The 22967-nt window shown below is 37.7% G+C and overlaps 1 protein-coding gene across 1 annotated transcript in view; it reads right to left on the minus strand.

Annotated features, from left to right (window-relative positions):
* Nucleotides 1-22967, minus strand: part of ths (thisbe) — a 185386-nt gene that overhangs the window by 17447 nt on the left and 144972 nt on the right. Inside the window, exons 2-3 of the mRNA XM_071591756.1 lie at nt 21239-21284; nt 6454-6586 (exon numbers count right to left, since the gene is read on the minus strand). Of these exons, the coding sequence (XP_071447857.1) occupies nt 6454-6586; nt 21239-21284 (179 nt within the window). The remainder of the gene's footprint in view (nt 1-6453; nt 6587-21238; nt 21285-22967) is intronic.

Here is a 22967-nt window from a genome sequence, read left to right on the forward strand (position 1 = left end):
TGAAAAATATTTAGCGCTCATGGCTTTGAATATAAAAAAACATACTTGTCGCTTAAATATAAATCCTAACTTTGGTTACTATTCGTCTATCGTTCATCAGTAAAATTGAACTACTGAACTTCTGTTAGTAGTCTCAAGTACTACAGTCAGAGAGAAAACATTAGGTATATCTTCCTCCATAACCATGTGATTTTAACTCAATTTAAAAAAAAAGAACATGCCCCATTTTTGGTAAGTGTAAAACGCAAAAAAAATGATAATTCATGAACAATTTTAATTTTGCTTTTCCAGTGCTCATGAGTTTTTTTTAAACTTTCTTCAGTTTACGAAGGAAATTACATTCAGGTAATCTGCTAAAATGCAGAGCATTATGATGATACAATAGCTTCATACACATTTTTATCATATCTCACTATTAAACTGAACTAAAACGTAAAAAATTATTTACCTACCGCTTTTAAGAATATTTATTTAAAATACAGCAGATTGCTACCAGCCGCAGTCGCCATAATAGAGTCAGCCTAATGTGAATATGACGCGTTTAAGAAGATTAACAAAACGGGAAAACGAATCGCTAGGGATAGCTTGGCCATAACCCCTGGCTAAGGGAAGTCGTGTCTGGAAGTGGAAGCTGCGCGTGTGGGTGACGGGCCGGGCAGGGGAGGGAACGGAGAGGGGGGGAGGGGTTGATGGCTTCCACGGAACTGCATTGCAGCGAGCGGTATGTCGCAGTGTGTCATTCGCTTCCCGAGGAATGAGCAGAATCCGACAGATCATCCTTTTTTTGTGAAACGGGAGCTAAAAATAACGTCCGTTGAAAATGAGAGTAATTCATCATTCTAACCTTAGAATATGTGTTTTTTGCTCCATTGTCGTAATTCTGAGTATCTTAGTAAGCTCAAATTTACGCATTTTCCCTGTTCTCTATTTCCGGTGTTCACTTACACTTAATTGGAGTAAAAGTATTGAAGCTCAGACTATTACACAATCATGCCTCAGGCCATTACACTCCCATATACATATATGTTTCCCCGCTATACTTCATTCCTTAGCCTGAGAATGCATCCACATAAATGTAGCCTCCAATCTTTTATGCTTCGCTAAGCTTTCGAAGCGTCTTTTAATTTTTTTCTATACCCTCGATCATATACGTATGAGGAGGGCTGGCGCCTGAATCGGCTTATTCCTCCGACGTTCGCCAAGTAAACAAGTTTATTGACCCTCAGTCCCAGGAACGGTGCATCAATAAGTCAATCTCCTGTCCTCAACGGGATTACTATTTAAACAGGATAGGGGGATGATGCTGGATTGGACCTTAAGCCATGTAAAAACAATGGAGAGTTAATGTAATTAACGTCTACCGCCTCTTCATTTCAATGATTTATTAATTATAGTCATTGCTATCATATTTTTGACTTTTCTCGGTTAGTTTAATCGAAAATATTTTAGTAGCTAAATTTATACTGAATAATTAAATAAAAGTAAATATACGATGGACCGGTTTTAAACCTTGGTATTAATTACAGCATTTTTAATGAGTAATAATGAAAATCTTTCCGCTTTCAAAAGAGAAACTGCACAAGAGATAGAAAATGACATTCCATTTCATTATTTCACTGCCTTTAATTCGCTGAATTTTTCAATTGCCTTTTGTTCACTTATGAGTGAAATTAAATTTGAATGTTTGAAGTTGACAATTGGCGTTGGTAAGGTCCTGTGTGTTGATTTCACGGAGGCTGGAAAGGATACTAATGAGGGGGATGGAATATTAAAAGTAGCTTAAAAGATTGTTAATACGGTCTTATTATACCCGATATCACCTATGATCACTAAAATTCCTATTAAATCAGTCATTTACACTTGTGAATTTGTAGAAAATGTAATTTTTTCCAATGAAATTTATCTGGGGTTAAACGTTTTCTTCATAACATATTCCCTGTCCAGACTTAGTTAATTTGCGCATACGCTTTTAATCTTGTCACACCGGTTTGTAGCGAATCAGATACCTCGAGCTTGGGAAACAATCTTAACGCGAAGAAAATGGCGGTTTTTAATGATGAAACCCCAGGGCAAAGTAATTAAACGATGCGCAGTAGCTGGTCAGTATGGAAATAAAATTCAAGGCTTTGAAAGTCAGACGGAACGTGGGTGGTACGAGTGAGGGAAAGTGGCGGATCCTCCGATCGACTCCGCCACCTCTCCTCCACCATCCTCCCTCCCCCTTACGAAAGCACGGATGGAGACGGATTAATTCCAAGTAGGCGTGTAGGCACTTCTGGAAGTGCCCGGGACTCGAGTGCGGCTTTGGGACCTAGTCGCAAGGAGTGGAGTGGAGGAGGTGGGGGTGAGGGTCAGGGTATTAAATACTCCGTGGGCGGGTAGACGGGATAAATCGAAAAGAAAGGGGAGGGGGGAGAGTTTGCGTGGGTGAGGGAATGAGAGAAATGAAAGGGAGGAGAACGAGGGGAAGATGGGGAGGGGGGTTGAGGTGGATGGTGGCGAGAAAGTGAGAGCGATAGATGTTTAGACTTTAAGGGCCGACGGTTGGCGGGGAAGGGAGAAGAGTCAGAGAGGACTGGGTGGGCAATGTGGGACTGCTTTGACGGGATAAAGAGGCGCCGTTGAGTTTCCAAAGAGGATAGACGTGCTTCTTGAAAAGGGCGGTGGGATGAGTAGAGAAGAATGGAGGTACCGGATCAAGAGAGGGAGAGAGATAGATGAAGGAGGGGGTGGAGTACTAGGGGAAGAGTGGGGTGGGACTTAAAACTCGCGCCATGTGTCCTTCTGGATCGGCTTTTGGTTTCAGCCGTTCCACTTGGGAACCCCACGGGGATCGTGCAACATAACCGTCACGCTCGCTGTCTCCGTGCAATGCATGCGCCGCTCAGATGGAGCGGCAAATAATAAATAAAAGGGGAAAACATAAGATTTTGTATCGTCTCATAAAAATGAGAATATTTTCCCGGGGAGGGATTTCATAAGCGGTTATGGACTTCGTGGATGGGACGATTTCATAACATTTCCCGGTTGTAAGAAAAATAATGCGAAATGAATATTTTGACTTTTATGCTCTGCAAAACTATTTCTTCGTTATAACCCGCCCCCCGAGGGCGCGTGCGTTTCTCCACATTAGATGGAGGAGGGAATGAATGAAGAGGAATTGAAAATATAAAAAAAATCAGCCATGTCACCGTCCTGTGCATCTGCCTACACCACTATATCTCCATTTCTCCCCTTCGCTTCTTCCCTGGACAAGAGGAATGCTTCTTAACCTTTTATTCGCATTCTCAACAGTAAATTTGATGGAATCTGTGGAATTTAAAGAGGCGGCGGCACTCCTATGGTCTGAGGGGAGGCGGGAGAGGAAAAGATTTGCTCAACGCAGAGCGCACTCCTACGAGTCATCCTTTTCTTCTTCTCTTCCTCCTCCTAGCCGTTTATGCATAACTTTACCTTCTCTTTTTCTCTCCGCGATTGCCATTTCGAATCTTTATATACACGTTCCCCTCTCCCTTTCAATTTGTCCCTTACACATTCTTCTTTATGTTGCCCATAAAACACCTAATTTCATTGGCAGTGTGGGCAGCCAGTACCCTACCAAATAATGCATGCGATGTGTGATTTCTCATTTTCCGGGTGTCTCCCCCTTTCTCATCGGTCTCAAATATCGTGGGAAGATAGAGAAGCTATATCAGCTTACCTTTGTTCGATAATGCTTTCGGGCTGAATATCTGCTTTGAGTGAAGAATGATAATGCAGACACATTTACACTTTTTATCACCATAAGAATGAAAAGGTCACGAATTCAATTTTTTCCGAACGCCTCTAAAGAGGTCTCTGCTCGTGAGTCCAATATGGGATCAATCTCGAAATTGAATAATGGGCTGAATTTATGAATGAAACCCAAACACAGTGAATATAAAAGCGTTTGCATTCAGATTCACAATGGTTCGATTACCACAGTTAAAAGGAAGCAAAAAAGTGATATTATCCCTTCGACAACTGGCGTCATTTCTAGCGTCAAAGGGGTTTTTATCATTGACTCGCTGTTTTACGAGAAATCCTACCGAGCGATAAGTGATGACTTTAGACGAGTTTTCAGATGATATTATTTTTTTAAAAAATTCGCGATTCAATTCTGAAACAATATTTTTACGAAGATTAAGGTTCCTACCACCTATTCACAGACTTGAAACCTGAAGTCATTTATCCAAGTCCAAAATCCACCAATTTTAGCTGTCAGCTATTGGTTAAGGGAACATAACAATTGAGGTTAACTGCAACCCGAGACGTAGTGTGGTGGTTGAAGAGAAAGAGAGAGAGAGACAGGAAAAAGTTAAAGCGGTTATTTAAGATATAACAGCTTGTCCCTCGAGGAGAGACGTCTTGACCGCAAGTTTAGCGTATTCTCCTTCGGATGGTACCTAATATTTTCGGTGATACATTTTTTAACCCTGGTATTTCAAGGTGGGCGTTCCAGGTGTAAGGTTGAGTCGCTGAAAGCCAAAGTGCAGAAACTCACGTTTTAATGCATGAAGATGTATCTTGACTGCAGGGAAATGAGAAAAAATCTTGACCATGTTGTAATTTACAAAAGGTAAGAAAATTATTTTATTAAAAATTAAATCAACATTATTAAAATGGCTTGCTCTGAATTTACGAACAGTAGATTTACAGTTTAACGAGGATGGGCTTAACTCATTCTCTAATTTTTGGGTGATTTACGTCCCTCCCTCTCTCAACGGCTCACTTGTCAACCTCGGCAGCCTACTCATCTTCAGGCATAACGCAAATGGAATAGTCTCTAGTGACATTAGATAGTCGTCACGTCATGTCCTTCTTTAGGAATTCGTGTTATATTGCTCGCTTAGTGTCTATCACCTCTCTCTTGCTTTCTCTCCAATTTTTATTCCCTCAGTTCTTCTCAATCGCTTCCTCCGTCTTCTCTGTCTCTCTCTCTCGGAAAAAGAATTCGACTCCGTAATGCCTTGTAGCTGACTTTCAACAAGGTCAAGATGAATAAACACATTTAAAGGAGTGGAATGTGTGCATGCGAATAAGATGTGTTGATGCTCCTCCTCCCTTTACCTCTTGCCTCGTCTCTTCCTCCGCAATTTCTCTCCGGTCCCCATCTCTCCTGCTGCCCACCTAAAGGTTTGCGAAGGGGTCAGGTCAGCCCATTCCATTAAGTCTGGGCGATGGGGGATCTACAAACCGTGGTGACTGCCACCTTAGAGAATGGAAAGTTTCATCCGGGAGATGAGGAGACGTTTTGGGGAAAATCAAAAGTTCCGTTTATTTCGGTTGTTGCCGATACAATTGGCGTGGTTCGCGAAATTGAATGCCGTCCTCTCCTAAAACAGTCTCTCCCCCTCTCCCAGCTCGTAAAATTCGACAGAGAGTCTCAAAAACACTTAAGTGGGCACAACATCGATCCTTGACTCGGAAATATCGGAGCAGACCTTAAAGATGACTCAATGTTTAGGTGTTGGAATTGAAGCGGAAGATTTGTTCTCAAACTAGAGAAAATAAATTTTTTTCTTTGAGAAAGCAATTTTCGCTTTTCAATGCATCGTTTTGATTTGTTTCATTAGGAAAAATGATCAATCTATGTACTGATAAAAAATATCGTGTGAACTTTATTATATTACATTTGACGTATTAACTTTGGGCATGAAAACTGAGATTGGCGTCTCCATGGCTTTATTTGACAGAAACTACGATCGATCTACTTTTCCACTGATTTTATTCTTAAGGCTCAGTGGATTAAACATGAATAAAGAATCACTCCACGTAATGTAATTTCGATATTTTAAATCTCCGAAAAATCTTTTCTGGATATATTTTGCTGAGATACTAACCCAGAGAAGCCGATTTTACAACATTAAGTACTTATCGTAACGTGAAGATTTAATCTTTGATATCTCTTACCGAAAGATGAAAGGTGTTTCCGTTAAAATCCAGCTTCCTGAGAACACTGCATGAATATTTTGTCATTGCCTGGTTATTATATACGAGTATTACTGTTACTTACGCAAAATTTCACGTGTACTCTTGGCAGGTTTCTTTCTTTTTGAAATCTTTACGTGGGTCGTGAAAGACGAAAGGATATTTATAATCTCAATAAAAGCCTACAAGCATTTTTATTTGAAATTGCCGACAAATGGTCACTTACCATCAACTATACAATATCGAATTTCAATCGCAATTTATTGTTGAAATAAGACGTACTTTAACGACTAAGCGTTTATATTTATCAGCATCTGAATTGATTTTTTAAAGTACCATAAACTTTATTTTTAGAGATTAACGTAGGGAAGTAAACGTCAAAGAGGATTAGGATGCACATACAATTTAAAAAAGCCCGTCCAGGATTTCATTCCTTAGTGAGAGAGAGTAAGGTAGTAGGCTTTGAAGGCTGTAAGTGATCAATAGAAAATAATAGTTGCCTACTGAATTTTTCATCCGTCTTGTCGTCGTCGGCCAGCACCCTCCCACTGGCGTCCACGCTCACGTGGCTGCTGCTACACTGGTTGTAAAGTCGCACGGATCGCACCATGGAGGGCACCGCCCCGCAGATGACCACCTGGGACGCCATCCAGGCCGGAGGAAGGAAGAGAGAACGAGAGGAAATGCGGTTAAATAAGCAACAGAACAAAAAAAATATTATTAGTTAATCTTAATTGCTTATCATTCTATTGAAATTTTCGCAATCATTTGCGAAAATATCGTTACGGATGCAACACTGACACATCACGAAAGTGTTTTTCATTTTGTTCTCAAAATTCTAGATCAAAGCAATTATGAGATCTTAACTGAATGCATGTATGAAGTATTTGACATAAAATTGTTAGTATTTATTTACGATAAAATAACAAAGATTTTCTGAGCAGGAATTATATTATAGATACCACTTCGAAAATATGTCTTGGCTTATGCTTTCATGGTTTTCGTTGAAAAAAGTGCAGAATGGAAGAAATTTCCTACGGCAGAAATGTTTTTCTGTTTGTAGTAGGCTCTTATGCGACTCCTCTTCTATATGACCTTTAATTTTGGCTCTTCGGAGAAGGTTTATTGCCATAAATCAGCCGAAGATACTTTCTGACTAGCTGAGCTTGCAAGAAAAAGGGCATGGTCTGCCAGAATGCATAACTGTTTGTTCAGATGGAATAGTCGGACTCTTGAAACTACCATTTTACAGCGGGTAATATTCATACACCATCAGGAAATATGATTTTATCCAGCAGCTAAAAACCTATGTTAACTCCCATAAATTTGGCGACTAGGGTTATTCACAAAACAAAATAATTGTTGAATAATTTTGTTCCACATGTACAACAATATTTTAGTTGGTGATATTTACGGCAGATTTGTGCACAATAACTTTAATAGTATCGGAACTTTGTTGACTCCTTTCTTTCAATAGATGACAAATGATTATCCATTGGTAGAAATACTCCACGATATATGCAAGGTGGGCATACGTGCATGGTGCCAAAATACAAGAGAATCTACGCAAGGCGATAAGGTAGAACGCATAATTGAGTTATTTTATTAAAAAACACTCTCCAAGTCACCGCTAGTGTGCCGCAAGGGGGGATTGCACACCAGACTACTTTTGAACCCCAGAATACTTCCCCCCCCCCCAGCGCGGTCGGACAGCGATATTCACATCCCTTATCGATCGTAGGAAAAATGACATCTTAGATCTATATATTCAACATAAAATCTCATTAATTTTATTTATATCATCTCTCCTATCATAGTACTATGTGGCTAATAATACATTGTCAACATTATCGCTAAAGAGAGACATCCTTCCAATTTGTGCAATAGATTTAAACTGTAACTTAACCTTTGCTCCTAGAGTGATTCCCAATCTAGCTCCTATGATAATTATACACCACTCAATGCGACATATCGATGCTTTACAAATATAGATCCTCTACGCTGCATGCGATCTAATTTGGCAATCAATCCAACTTCATGAGAATATTCTATTGTAAAGCTGCAGTATATTCCAAATGAGGCCTAACTAGCGAAAGATAACATATCTCTTTAACTTTTTCATCACATTTCCCCGAAACTCTTATAATACACCATAATCTTTTGTTAGCTTGTCTACATATTACTCGTATAAGTTTAACCCAGGAGAGGTGGTTAATGAGGGTAACGCCTAAGTATTTAATCGAGTGTACATTTTCTATTTAGGGTATTCCTGATGCAGTTACACCTTGCTAGGTGACAGCTCATATTTCGTTGGATAAAAATATCCGGCTTCATTTATTAAAGTGCCCGAAAGAAAAATTTGAGGCACCTTATTGAATGTTAGTTCAAATAATCCTGACAAAATCAATATATTTTTAACAAAATTTTCAATGAAATTTTTTAAGTTTTTATTAAAATTGCAAAATGCCCTCAGCTTCGGTAGTCTTCCAGCAATCCCTTTCGAACCGGTGGAAATAATCTGATAATTTCTAAGGAATGAAACTACGAGTATAATGAAAAAGACTGAGTTGGTGACCGACGTTTTATTACTTCGATCCGCCTTAGCCTTCTAAAGCACTGTTGAACGGGACGATACTGCGGCCGGGTTCCAATAAAAAGGAATTTCTTTTTCGAAAATACAAGGCTAAAATAATATTACAGATTCATCCTTACTTTCCTATCATGGTTCAACTATCACTATCAGCTTATGCTGACTCCTTCCGAAATACGCATGCAAGATTTGCGGCCAACCATAAAATATTCCTTCTGATTTTCTTCTACTTGTTTTCTTTATTGATGTGATAAAATATTTGTTAGTGCTACTGGGTTGCTTTTGTCGAACCTCGTTTTTGAGTACGCGGCCCATGCCTATAGCATCCATTATCATTCATGACATCTAGAAGCTGCAACGCAGGGGAGCGAGACAGTGTAAAATTTTTATTATCAATTTATAAGAGTCACTTTGATGTATTTCACATTTAAAATGAGAATCATTAGAAAAAATGTGAGTCCATCTGTTTTGTATAACCCAACTGATAGATAAAAAGCTGGAATGCATGAGGAACTACGGTGATACTAAGATAGAAAGATATGTTACCACGAATTAAACTGTGGGCAGTCTTATAAAAATCTGATATAAATATAATAAAAGCAATTATGATATTGTGTAAAAATAGTCTAAAAAAGATTAAATTGAAAGTAACTATTCCCAGGAAGTTTTGGTGAACAAGAGGCTAACGTAGAGCTGCTGTATATTTAAAACATTTAAAAAAATCTATTTCAAGCAATTACTGAAAGATGGAAAAATAAATACTATAGGATAGACGTCCTATGGGAAATTTTGATGCCCACATTAAGCTATGCAAGATAAACAAGGTGTCTTAGCACTAGGCTATGCAGATCTGGAATGAATGGCAGGAAAACATAATGTAAATATTGCATGTGGGGGTCATGAGATTAGCATACACAAAATAGGATACATATTTATTGATGTATAATCTCAGGATATTATTAAAGAAATTGGGAAAATATTATGGACTATAGAGAGAGTATAAATACCTTAAAATAAAAAATCCATAAAATAAAACTCTAGCTATGGACATGAAAGAAAATTGCATTCAAGGTAAAAAAGAAATGAAATATTTGAATGGTTTACTGTGGGGCCACTCCATTTCTAAATAAAAGGAACATAAAATTTTTAATTAGTATCATAGAAATAATTTTAACTTATAGCTGTGGATAACGAAAGAAAAGAAATATCCGAATAAACCGGTCAATCCGATCAATAAAAGAAAAATCCGAAAGATTAACATTGATTACCGAGATTTACTTTTGGAGAAAGTCCGATGGAAAATCAAAGAGGGATTTAGAGAGAATTAAACAAAGCATGAATGTATACGTAAACGAACACCGTGGAAGATGGCAGAAAAGCACACAAATTAAGATGTTATGTACACGAACAACAGATGGGATATTAGAGAATTCCCAAACAAAGTTTAAAGTGGCACCATGTGGGGGTCTAAGAGGAGGTAGACCGGTGAAAACTTAGATAAAAAGGATGAAGAAGGAAATGAAAGAGAAAGAGGATGACCAGACGGATTTTTGAAATGGCCAGGACGCATGGAGATTGGGAAGTAGAAGACGACGTAGAATGTTATAAACCGTCATTAATAATCGTAAATAGAGAAAATATTGCAGGTGAAACGTTATGGTGAAATTATTTTAAGAATGTTGGGGTAGTAGGTTCACACATGTATTGTAACTAACTATTCATGGCACAAATTATAACCCAATATTTTACAGAAGTAGATGCCAAAACTAATAGATATAGAACTATTTATCACTTAAAAGTCGCGCAAACTAAATCTTACTTTGCGAATGCTCTGATTGGTTTCAATTTCTTAATGAGAAGATTTTGACTCATGAACAAATAATTAAATCTTGCAGTTGGATTTTAAAGGAGTGGAAAACTGTTAATGCTATACCTGTCTCAAACATATTTTTTAAATATATGAGTTCGGCTGGAGGAACTTGAATAAATGAATATATTTAATAATGTCTTAAAAGTTCTTAAACGAGTAGTATAATTAGTTTCAGTGCCCGTGATTTACCTTCATATTGACACGTTCGTGCGATAACATGCTGATGTGGTCGAATCAGCTATCATTCCACTATCATGAAACTAGTTGGTCGAGAATATTCGTTTTTCATTCATTTTCTCTATGTCTCCAATTGTGATTGGAACATTTGAGTTTTTTTTGTGCCACTGCCGAGAATTTGTGGAATGCGTGGGGAGATTTCGGGATGTGATGGAAGTTTACCCTTTCAAACCTTCAGCCAGCACGAGCCACGAGTCATATTACAAGGCATTATAATTCTATCTAACAAGTGGCATCGCACGGTTCTCCTCAGTGGGAACACTTCAAATCTTCTCCGAAACGTGATATTCGGTGAAACTCCCGCGTGTCCGTCTGCGGGCGAGACCGCCATTCAAATTGAACAGGCACCGGCATCCACCTTCCCATCTCCCCGGGCCCAGAAATGAAAGGATCTCTCACACAGTAAAACGGATGGAGAAAATTGCTCCCACACAGGTAATGCCCCCACCGTCCTTTTTTTGGGAGACGGCGGGGGGGAATGGGAGTCAAGTTAGTCAGTCAGTTAGGCGACCCCTGAGGGTAGGTGGGCAGGAGGGGAACACTCTGTGATTTACCGGGGAGCGTTTTTGCAAAGGGTGCGCGACACGAGGGATGTCTGGCCCGCAGTAGCTTTGTGTCGGGCCACGGCGGTGTGGGTTAGTCAGTGTGCGCGGAGGGTTGGTTTCGGCGAGACGGGGGTGGGAAGCGGGGTAAAGATTATTTGTGAGAAAGCCGCTCTCGAAAACCTGTTCATCCCCTCCCAACTCTCACAACATCAACGCTCTGAAAATGAAGCCGTGGGACTCCTCTCCCGGGGAAGTCCACCTTTCAGAGGTCCGGCACTGCCTCTTCTGTCCGGAACATAAGTAATCTATACCAGCCACCATTATTTCCAGGACGGGAGCGCGTGGAATATCATTTACCTGGACGCAAAGGGTCGACAATTGTACGAATGGACACAGTGGGGAGACGGAAGGGACTCGCGCACGACACTCCACCAAAAAAATCTCAGACAGTGAGGTGGCTGGCACAAAAAGTGTGATTTTTGTGAAAGATAAGGGTAAGAAAAGAATGTTCAGGGATCTTGGAAGCCATTGTAGAAAAACGGAAATTTATTTCAAAAAATGAATATATATTAAGAAAACCAAGGTATGATTGGAATACGAAGGCCCGTCTTCCGGACCACCTACCGATAAGGTTCCGAAAACATAAATATTTATGCATTGTACAGCACTGTAAATTATAGGCAGGGTATTATTTCACTCGGAGCACAAATTGCAGCAGTGTGTTGCCATGCGTATTCCGTCACTATCACAAGAGTGAAAAATGGGCGGGGATTTTTGAAATGGAATGGTGGGGATGATGACAATATTTTGCGTTTAGACTTCAAGCCCGTCGTCTACGGCACAAATAATCACCTCAGCTTAAGATCCGCATACAGATAATTTTACTTATCGTCTTTGTGAAACCGTTCACATAGTAGACGTAACTAAAGTCTACATTGCTCAATGTTTGTTAGTAAATACGTAGATATGATGCTAAAACATTATTTTTTTCCTTTTGATAGAACTTAGCTTAAAGTCGCTAGATGTCGGCAAGTACAGGATATAGGTCATGAATTTTGTTTTAAGATATTATGCAAATTCGAATATCAATCTCGTCAAAATAGCGTAACATGTTCAGTGTTTCCGACGATTAATTCTTTTTTTCGTATCCCGCTTCATTTTATCTGTTTCGCAACCGGTAATGAGAAGTCTTACCTTGTTTCTTGAGTCCAATCCACTATCTACAGTTCCACCAATCAACTATGAAGCTCTTATTCCATCATATTCCCGCCGATTTCCCCCCTTTGGTATTTCATCATTCTGGCCGCCCATATCGGGAAATAAATCGACCTAGCCTTCAACTCAACAAGCCCACAATATAGAATGAGATTATCAATGAGGACAAGATTTTTTCAAAAGACATTATTTTAATTTCTTCAGTCGCACATAACACGGTGAAATGTATAAAATTATATCTAGATAGAATATTTATAACTTCGCATTATCGTTCATTCTTTCATTTAAGGTATTCAATCAAATGAGGTGTGTTCTTGGACGTTCCTTAACGCCTATTATTTTCTAGGTTTATCGAGAACTTCCTCTTGTTTGCTCTACGCATATTGTTTCCTTCATTTGGTCGTTACTTTTACCTACCTTCATGCTGTCCAAAAACGCTACTCTCTTTCTTTCTCTTCTACTTCCTCAACATTCTTCCTTCTATCACGACCTTCAGTATGCCACTAATTTTCTAAATGTCCTCCGTACACTTTCTTCGCCTTTTTCGGATTTCCTCCTGTAGCTTTCTCTCATCGCCCACCGTAAATTTTAGCATGAGTCTTCCTCTCAGTCAAACTTATTTCCTCCATTTTTCGCCACACACACTCGCAAAACCTCCAATCTGCACTCGTCCGCTTGAAACCAGATTTCATATCCATACTATGCAATTTCCGTATTAGATAAATTGAAATATGTTTCCGAGGCACTCAAGGAGTAACTTTCTGGGTGAGATTAGGGAAAAATCTAGTCGAACCACTTGGAGTTCTTGTCCTCTCTCATTCCTCAGGGGTAATCTGGATTTCATTACTCGGCACTAATTATTTACTGCTCATATACAGCACTTTTCTATTCTCACTTAACGCATGACAATTTTATCTTTTTAAGATTTCGTTTGTGTTTTGAAATTCTCCAATATTTACCCTGAGGGTGCAGCAGAATTGATTTATGTATTGTGTGGAGCGCACTTACACCACCAGGTAGAGCACAACCCAGCTAAACCTGAAAAAGTGTGAAATCAAAAAAATTGGGGAAGAAGGATGAGCTCGACGGAAGTAGGAGTACATATTTATTCTCTTGTGATATGATATCCAAAAGTGAACTTGTTTGCAAGCGAATTACCGCTTGATTTTAGCAAGTTGGTGTAGATGGCTCAAATCGGCAAATAAATAAATCACCTTTCAGAGTTATCAAAGCATTCATGGGTATTAATTTTTTCTAGGTCCGATTATGGCAAATGATAATCATGTAAGTGAGACTTCGTCGGCGTAAGAAAATGCTTCATATATTTTAATTTGTTCCATTGTTTCAATTGTTTGGAAAAAATAAGTTTGATTAATTGGCAAGAAAACATTAAACTCTCATTCATGCACATTTACTTGGCAACGATATCAACAAGCTAATAATGAGTTAAAAAGGAGGAAATAGTCTTTAATCTAGAAATAAAATTTAAATTTCATTTCTCCAACAAAACTAAAATAGTACTTAAGGTTTTTGGCACCGACTTAGTGTACACTTGGATAAATTACAATTTTTGTGTTTCTTTATATTTGCTTCAAAAATCGAAATAAAACTAATAAAGAAAGTAAAATGATCATCTCATTAAATTTTTTTACTGATTTTATTTAATGCATTTCAATTTATTAATTATGTTAATGATTAAACCTCTTGGTATTCTTTCAAAAAAAAATTTACTTTCGAAATATGGGGAAGTAGTTATTTATTTGTTTTGGTAAAGTGTTTGCTGAAGAATAAGTCAGAAGCCAGAAATATCTACTAAACACAAATTTTTTGTGGCAGTCTACAGCATTAAATTTCTTGTCGTCAAAATTTTTAACAGATGGAGTATCGTTGAATTTGGAACCGGTGGACTGATCGAACGAGAGCAGATTGTGCCTCCGTCTAGGATACTCTTTGACCAGCACATAGCCCCATCTAACGACAGCGTATGCTTCATACAAGAGTGATAATTGGAGGTTAGTCCAAATTTGCTTTAACTATTTAATATTATTTCCTCAACAAATTAGATAGATGATATTGTCAAGCCACATGCATGGGTCTCTTTAATTTGAGAAGTTTTTTTGGGCGATACTGAGACTAATAATTCTCTTGTTAAATTTAATCTTTTATCACGATAACTTGAAATATTAAATGATAATGGCGGTCAAAACTACCATACGTATAAAATTTAATGCGAGTAAAAGCTATTAAAACTTAAGTTTTTGATGAAAAATCGGGACCCATATTACATACTACTAAAACTCAGACAAATTTCAAAGCAAAAATTTCGAATCATAGAAAGGGTATACCCCTGCATAATAACTTATGGTATCTTTTCGTGCAAACTGCAACACAATGCCAAACAATTATACCATACAAATTCTTGATTATTCGATAACCTATTTGCCAAGCGATTTCATTAACGCGAAAATTTAGGAACATCATCGGCCTGTAATTTTCTTTAGTTTCATGAGAAGGATAAGTATCTTTTAGCTGCATCTTGTTATTAGGTGATTAAAATTGTGTATTCATTTTTAAGTTGTCTTATTTTTAGACAGCTAGGGGATGGCCACGGAAAATTTAATGACGCAACTGCTGGTACGAGCTTACGAGAAATTAGTGCGTTACAATTTTGGTTGCTCGGTTATGGCTGATACTAGAGGCTAAACTATGGTTTGTGAGAAAGAAATTTGCCTCTATTATGCGCGTTATTCTGTCATTCTGTTTGATTCCGTGTTTATGAAATTTTACATTGATGAGGATGGGTTGCAGTCTTGGGGTTTACCCATTAGAAAAACCCCTATTCGGGGTAAATGTAGAGCGGGGTGTAATAGGTTTACACCTATTGCCAAAACATATTCCGATCGCTTCTCAGACGTCGCTTGTACTACCTGCGTCTTTCGGATTGCCATAGATTTGGTGGGGGGGGGGGGGCGGTAGACGGAAGATGATCTAGTAGGTTCAGCAAGATTAACGGACCTTTAGATGGTACAGGGTAATGTTTTCAGGCCGACCAAGACACAACACACCGTCTGGGACAGATCTCAGAGACGTCTGTTCATCCTGTCAAAGGGAGGTGACTGCCAATGTGCATCGAAGGACGACCCACGAGGAGTCGGAGGAGAAGGGAAGGGGAAGTGGGGAGTGAGATGAAAGCGGCCAGCCAGTCTGCTGCTCCCCCCCCCCCCCCCCGCGTCTCGAGTTTTGATTCTCACGCCCGAGGACGGCCATTAAAGCCATTTCAAGAGGCGCCACCCTCATCTGCACCCAGCTCACCCTTTTTATGCGCCCGAGTCAACAACTTCATGAAAGGCTCCCCGGGGGAGAATAAGGATCGCGATGCCACGCACTGACCGTTTGCTTTCGTAATCACGGGAGCGGAGGCTACGGGAGGAAGTGGCCAAAGTCTCCTTCTCTTCGCCATCGCTCCGAATCTGGTGGCATATAAATCGATATGTGCGGAGTTCCTGAACTATTTATGTGCGCGAAATGTAAAAAAAAGAGCGCTGACGGAAAATCCAGCTCTAACATGACCAAATGTGTCTAGTATCTTTTATCTATTTAGTGTATATCGGAAGGGAATAAGGTATAAATGATGTATTGTCAAAGTGGAAGTGTACACTATGTCCCAATGAAGATCTGTACATGCGATGATATTTAGTGGATGTGCATTGTGAAAGCAGATGTTGTCCTCATAATACGCAGATGTTAAAATCCAAACCCATTCCTTTTCCACGCCTTTCCCGTTGTAACATTTTTCCTTTTATTAATTTTCACAAGATTCGTTCCGAATCGTGACTATCCATTCGGTATAAAAATGGTGGCGATAAATAGCAATCAAGCTTAATTGAAAACCGCGATAAATCACCGGAAATGGTTTCAACCGTGAAAAATGCACGCCATACGCGAAGGACGACGTTTCGCTTCTTCCAATTGCGCTTGTTTCTTACTGTATTGCGACTGATCATTTGACTGGCCTTAATGCGAGTAAGATTTCATCAAAATACCCCGCTGCATAAGGATGCATGTGAGCTCCTGATGAAGCTACCCTATCCATGTTAACCGAAACGCTGACAAATGGTCGATGGCAAAAATGATGCCTTTCCAGTGAATTACAAATCTTTTTTAGCCTTAAAACAGTAATACTTTTAGTGCACCTCGCCGAAGTATCATAATACAATAGATGTTATAAACAATGAAAAATGTAGGTGCCTTAACACAAATCATAGCATGGAGAAGTTCTTGCTCAATAAATAACACGTTTGGTAGTGAAAATAGAAGCCATGACGACTTCAATGAAATTATTATTCCCTAAAGGATAGTAGGAACTGGAATTGGGTGATAAAAAATTAGAATGGTTTAATCACAATTATTCTCTTCAGTTTCCTTTTACGTTTCTTCCCTTGCGCAATATTCGCCTCCGCATTAAGTCGCTACGAATAGTTTGAAAGTCAATGACTCTGTATAAATATACTTCTACGAAAAGGAAGGATTGAGAAACCTCCACCCTTTCTAACCCAAAAAGGAAGGTGTTTGTGAATGCATAAAAAGACTGAGTGTAACGGATTCCGATAGAATATTTGTTTTATTTTAAATTTCCAAAGTAGATAGTAGTAGTAGCGGTTTTCCAAAGTTAATTTAACCTACAGATTAAATTAAAAGTAGATTCGATGATGATTGTTGTTATAATATATATAATGTTGATATTGTCAGAAGCCGAGTTGTATATTATTAGAGCTTTATTCAACTTTATGAGTATTTTCCTGTTAAAATTACGGGCTTGTTTTCTCAATGAATAACAATGGTTCTGCTACCTCATTACTTGATTAATTGGACCTGAATAGCATTGATGTAAATATTACAGACCTGAGAAAGAAAGAAATATATTATTGGGAGAAAACCTCCACTAGTGCCCTAGTATTGGCTTGCTCGGATCGCTTTTCAAATTTGCAGTAAATAAATGCCTTGCTTTTATTTATAACTATTAAACCCATGTGCAATATAATACTTAATTAAGTTGACACCCATTAAATAACCTATTTTCCTTCTTAAGCTCTTATTTTGTTGGAAACATTTATATCTTTCTGGCATACGAAATAATGGGGATGGACAATATTAGCCAGGGATTTGTAATATAACATTGTCACCATAATTAGGTGATGCACTTCTGTAATTGTTAATTGTGATTTTCTATTTCTTTCGGCGAATACATTGTCAAGAATTCCGAACTCTAAATAATTCCCAATTCTTAAGAGTAGCTATTGAAACCGATTTATACGCATAGGTGGTAGCTTGTGGAATTCAGTGCCGTTATCAGATTCCCCTACGGTTGTTGCGATATCTCATCTTAAACTAAATCAAGAAATACTTTAAACTTGACGAAAGGATACCATACGGGATACGAATCAGAGACCTCGTGCGAGAATCTTGGCAACGGAGTGAACCAAGTCCGTCGATCCTGATGGAGATTTTTTTTCCAGTCTTCATTCAACGCTTTGCAAGCTGGCTTATACATGTTAATGGAAATAAAATGTTTAAGGGATCAAATATTATTATTACGAAATATGCTCGAACAATAATAGCGTTAGGTTTGTTAATTGTCCGTTGTTGGTTGATGTTTGCAATTTTTCTGTTCGTATCACAGGCAGTTTACCTTTTGGAAGATAAATTTGAAACTTTTTTATAATAAAAGAAACCTTTACGCGTCCGTATCAAAACTAATTGGGGTAAGATTTTATGAAATAAACACACTAGGAAAACCAGAAGGCGAGGAATTAATATGGTTTAAAGTTTAAAGTAAAAACTTTCAAACCAAATGTTTTAGCCTAAATTTTTCATTCCGGGCACCTCAAAACCTAATGACAAGATGATTGACTATGGCCGATAAATAAAAGGATTATATTATTGACGCGATAGATGCCAGGGGCTGCTGCATTACTGGCTGATTCCGATGTAATCTCAATTCAAATCGGAATATCATGCTGCCGCACCCTGCACAAGAGCCAAATTCTTTCTTCTTAATGAAAACGATTGCTGCGATTACAAGCGTTTTCTCAGTTAAGATGCGACAAATCTCAGTTCTTGTGTAAACGCATATTTCATGGTTTCGAAACAACCTTTTTTCATGTTAATCTTTCCATTGTTCCTCTCTTCTTTCCTTTCATGCCATTTATTGTTCATCCCTCGCTACACAATTCTGAACCGGCTTGCAGATTCACCTTGTACATGTAAATTTCCTTCCCTCGTCAGATTTGACAAGCATGAAATGAATTTTTCACATTTGATCCTATATTTATAATGTGATGGGGTAGACATGGGAGAAATTTGGTCAAGAGAGAAAACTGGCAAGATGGGAAAAGGCTTCATCATCCTATCCTTGAAAGTATTCTATGGCTCTTCACATTCGTTCATCTTTTTATTTAAGAAATAGTTGCGTTCAATTTTTAAAATCAGCCGGGGTTTTAAATCAATGCCAGAATATCGCATGTGTATTAGAATAAAAACAGCTACTATACTATCCTCCTCTAAATTGCTTTCAATTTTATTTGTTTAACTATCTTTATTTTGTCCATGATACTTTCTAAAATCTTCTCATATTGTGGCAAATATGGATGATGACATCAAATTCATATATTACGTTTCAGAAATCAAAGTTGCATGTCACTCAAAGCTCTATCGCCTCTCATAATTTTATTGAACGAAGAATCAGGAAAATATACGTACGTGCCCGACTACAAGTGTGATTAATATGTGCACCTAGATTAGTAGGATTTCTCTAATGCTCATGCTATTGGCAATAAAGAATATTACAAGATGTGTCCGGTCTTAAAAGTGCGGTCACTGCGATGGAATTTAATTGGATTCTAAAGAATTTTTCCAGGAATTGAGGCCATATATTCGCACATATTAGCAGAAGAAAAACAGAACTCTTTCCCCGAGCCATGTCCTCACGCTCTGCAGTTCTTGGCAGTTACGGAGAAGAATTCTAATGCGAAACTACCCGAGCACTCAACAGCTACCAGAGTGAATGCAATCGTATCGGTGATTACGCAAACGGAATTCACAACTCAACTGGTTGTGTAGTTGCCGATATGAAATATTTATACTGTAGCCATTTTTTTATGACTTAAAATGCGTATTTCTTCCTTAAGCCTCCTTGCCGTCTTTGTTTGAACGAATTAACATCCTAAGTGGAGTTAGAAGGTGTGTTCAGGCTGAAGGTGTAAACTAATGAATTGTACGCCCATCATTCAGGTTGTTACTCAGGCGATATATTTCCGTGGAATGAAATGATTTATTTAATGGAGTGGCAGCAGCTAGGAGGATGAAGTGCATTAATAATCAGGTAATATTGCTGGCCATGTTCGGTATACGTACGGAGCCGCACGGGAGAAGTAAGCGCAATGAAAACAGGCAGGGGAACAATAAATACTTGTCTGAATGAATGGAGCCTATAAAGTTCCTTTTGCTATCCTATCTCATGCTTACTACTTGGTAAGGGATACAGTTCTAATGCAATCAGCATAATATGAGGGGCAGTCAAATGAAAATTATTTCTGCGAACGAGTGGTGTATAATCTGTTACTCTCCTTTTTATTTAAATACTACAGCAGTAATTCGTCCGGAAAAATATGCCGCGAATATTATATACTATAAATATAATAAGGCTTAGGAATCTTGCATAAATAGTAAAAGTAAATATGAACTGAGTTGAAATTCAAGAAGAAATACTGTAAATACTTAACTTTGGCTACCTTGGTACAAACTCAAGATACATATTGAATCCCACTGGCAAACAGGAAATTCGCAATATTTTATTGTTTTACTCTTTATTTTATTGCTTTGCGTATTGTTCATATTCCATAAAGTTTATATTATATATATATTATATTTTTTTAAGTTTATTATATTTTTTTAAGTTTATTATATTTTTTATTAAGTTTATATTATATCATATATATATATATATATATATATATATATATATATATATATATATATATATATATATATATATATATATATATATATATATAACTTCAATATAATTTTTTTTAATTCTATAGACTTTTAAATACGCATTCAAAATACGCATTTAAAACGCAATCATTGCCCCGAATGCTAACCGTTCAATTATGAGCTAAACAAGGGAAAGTGCTTTTGAACGAATATAAATTTAGAAAACATATATGCCATGCTCTGTTTTCAAAATCGTTACTGCATTTATCGACCATGAAGCAGAGGTACACAATTTTTGCTGCAGGCTATGGAGAGGTTTTTTCGAGACTGTAAATCAAATCATTTAATTTCAGTCTGCCTTTAATTTTTTTACCTGTCTTGCAAAATTATTGCAGATAAATGAAAAATTAAATGGAAGACCGTAAGAACGCATGCTTCAATGCCAGAATGTCTCCATAAAGCAAATATTTTATGGTTAGATAGCCTGAGAATGAGATCGTCAGAGAATTCTCATAATTCCTTCAAATGATGAGAATTAACCAATGTTTTTGTGTCCCGCATTAATAACTGATAGCATGACATTTAATAAATTTAACATAAATGCATTGTATCCTCTTTTACTTTTCCAGCTAATGACTCCTCACCTAGGCCATCCAAAATACAATAGTGACTCGATATGATGTTTAAATTCTTGAAATTGGTTGATTACTGTGGTGTGCTCATACATTTTTATGATGATTAATTGGTATGCTCAATGCGCATGATTTTGTATATATTATCAGTATTAACAAATCTTTATTGTCCTTTTATAGATTATAAAAATTGTTAGAAACTTACCATCAGAAGACACAATAATTTGGCGGATACGGCTAACTGTGGTAACCTGAAAAACAGATAAAACTGTTTCAGTCATTTTTATTTTAGTAAAGTCACTACGACATGTGATATGAGTACATATACGGTAGGAAAATTCTAAAGATATTCACACCATGCACAACTGTTTTCTTTCAAAAGAGAAACCAAATAATTGTGCGCTAAATGACGCATTCGCTTATGATAGGATGGTACTGGAATGTGGCATATCAAGACATATAAGATAAGTCTAACTTGAGAGATTAACTTGAAAATATTATAAGAGAAAGCATGGAAGGTCCCCGGTCAAACGGTCCTCCGTTTGAAACAATGGATTTAAAATGTCGTAAATAGATCAAATTATTAGATATCGATTTGTAAGTATACGGAAAAGGAATAAGTGAAGCTTCTTATCCATATTCATATGCATACTAGGTTGTTAAAAACCTTTTCCTGACACATGGATTATCAGGAATTTAGTGAATATATCGATAAAAAAACCTCAATGACGCAACATATGCAAAAAAAGAATGAAATTTCGAAAGAAGAAATAGTTCCTCCGATAGTGAAAAAAGTTAAGGAAAATTTTACTTTCTCTATTGAAAACAGCAATACCTTTCATTGATTCAAATATCAAGCGTAAATAAACTTTTAAAATATAGCATGTACACTTGAAAAGAATTTAATTTCAAACAGCCATAATACACTCTATTCAGACCTAAATTTAAAGTAGATATCTAATTTTTTCTAATCAAAAGGCATGCCTGCTATTTATTTTAGAAATTTGGGATTTTAGCAGTTTATTGTCCAGGCAATGGATTCAGCTAATTTTCGGAAGCTAGATTCTTGATCAAGGATGACATGCTGCAAATAATTATTCATATTGATTTACAGACGGTTGGTGAAAACTCAACTGAATGTCAATGCTTCTACAGTGGCATTTACACTCGTCTCTTTAACCTGTTTAGCGCTTTATTCGTGAATTTTATTCCACTACACACGCCTAGTCCACAACCCATGAGTTGTGACTTCACGTCGCACGAAGTCCTACAGCATGCGAAATTTATTCAGGTAGGAAGTTAATTTTTTGACTTAAGGCAAAATTTGGGCACGCAGAAAAGAGCACTTTTCGATTTCAGCTATAGGAGTCTGGAGGTATTACTCGGTATTCAACCCGGGGGGGGGCCTCTCAGTCAATAGTGGAATCCATTAGTCCACCGCCCCAAGGTAGTATTTGTTAGAATCGGATTTCGTACAAAGCCTGCAAAATTGTACAATATAATGCATACGTTGGCTCTGTTAATAATTGGGGGGAAATCATTATTTTCCAGAAAATGCGACTTTACTGCCATTTGTAGGTGTAATCTGCGAGAAAAATACTTCGAAATGGCCGGATGATTAGCGTTGGAAGGTGAAAATCATACCAGAAGGGATGAGTACGTGAGATAATTTTGAAACTGGTCATGTAGATGCCCACAGCGTATTATGAAAAAATTTAGTAAACCACATGCTTCTCCCACGAGAAGCATGTGTTTTAATGGCTGTCGGTAGGCGGACTGACCACGACTAAGGAGTTTTCTACTTAGCGCATATTTCAACCACTCAATGTTCCCTCTTTTAAGTCTGTGGTTTCCTTGCCGTACATAACTTTGAAAAGGCGGCGACTGTGTTTATCATTAAGTCGCTGTTATTGTTTTGTTCATTTTATTAAACA

This window comes from Hetaerina americana, unplaced genomic scaffold (assembly GCF_022747635.1).
Source record: "Hetaerina americana unplaced genomic scaffold, ioHetAmer1.1.p SCAF_5, whole genome shotgun sequence".
Lineage (NCBI taxonomy): Eukaryota > Metazoa > Arthropoda > Insecta > Odonata > Calopterygidae > Hetaerina > Hetaerina americana.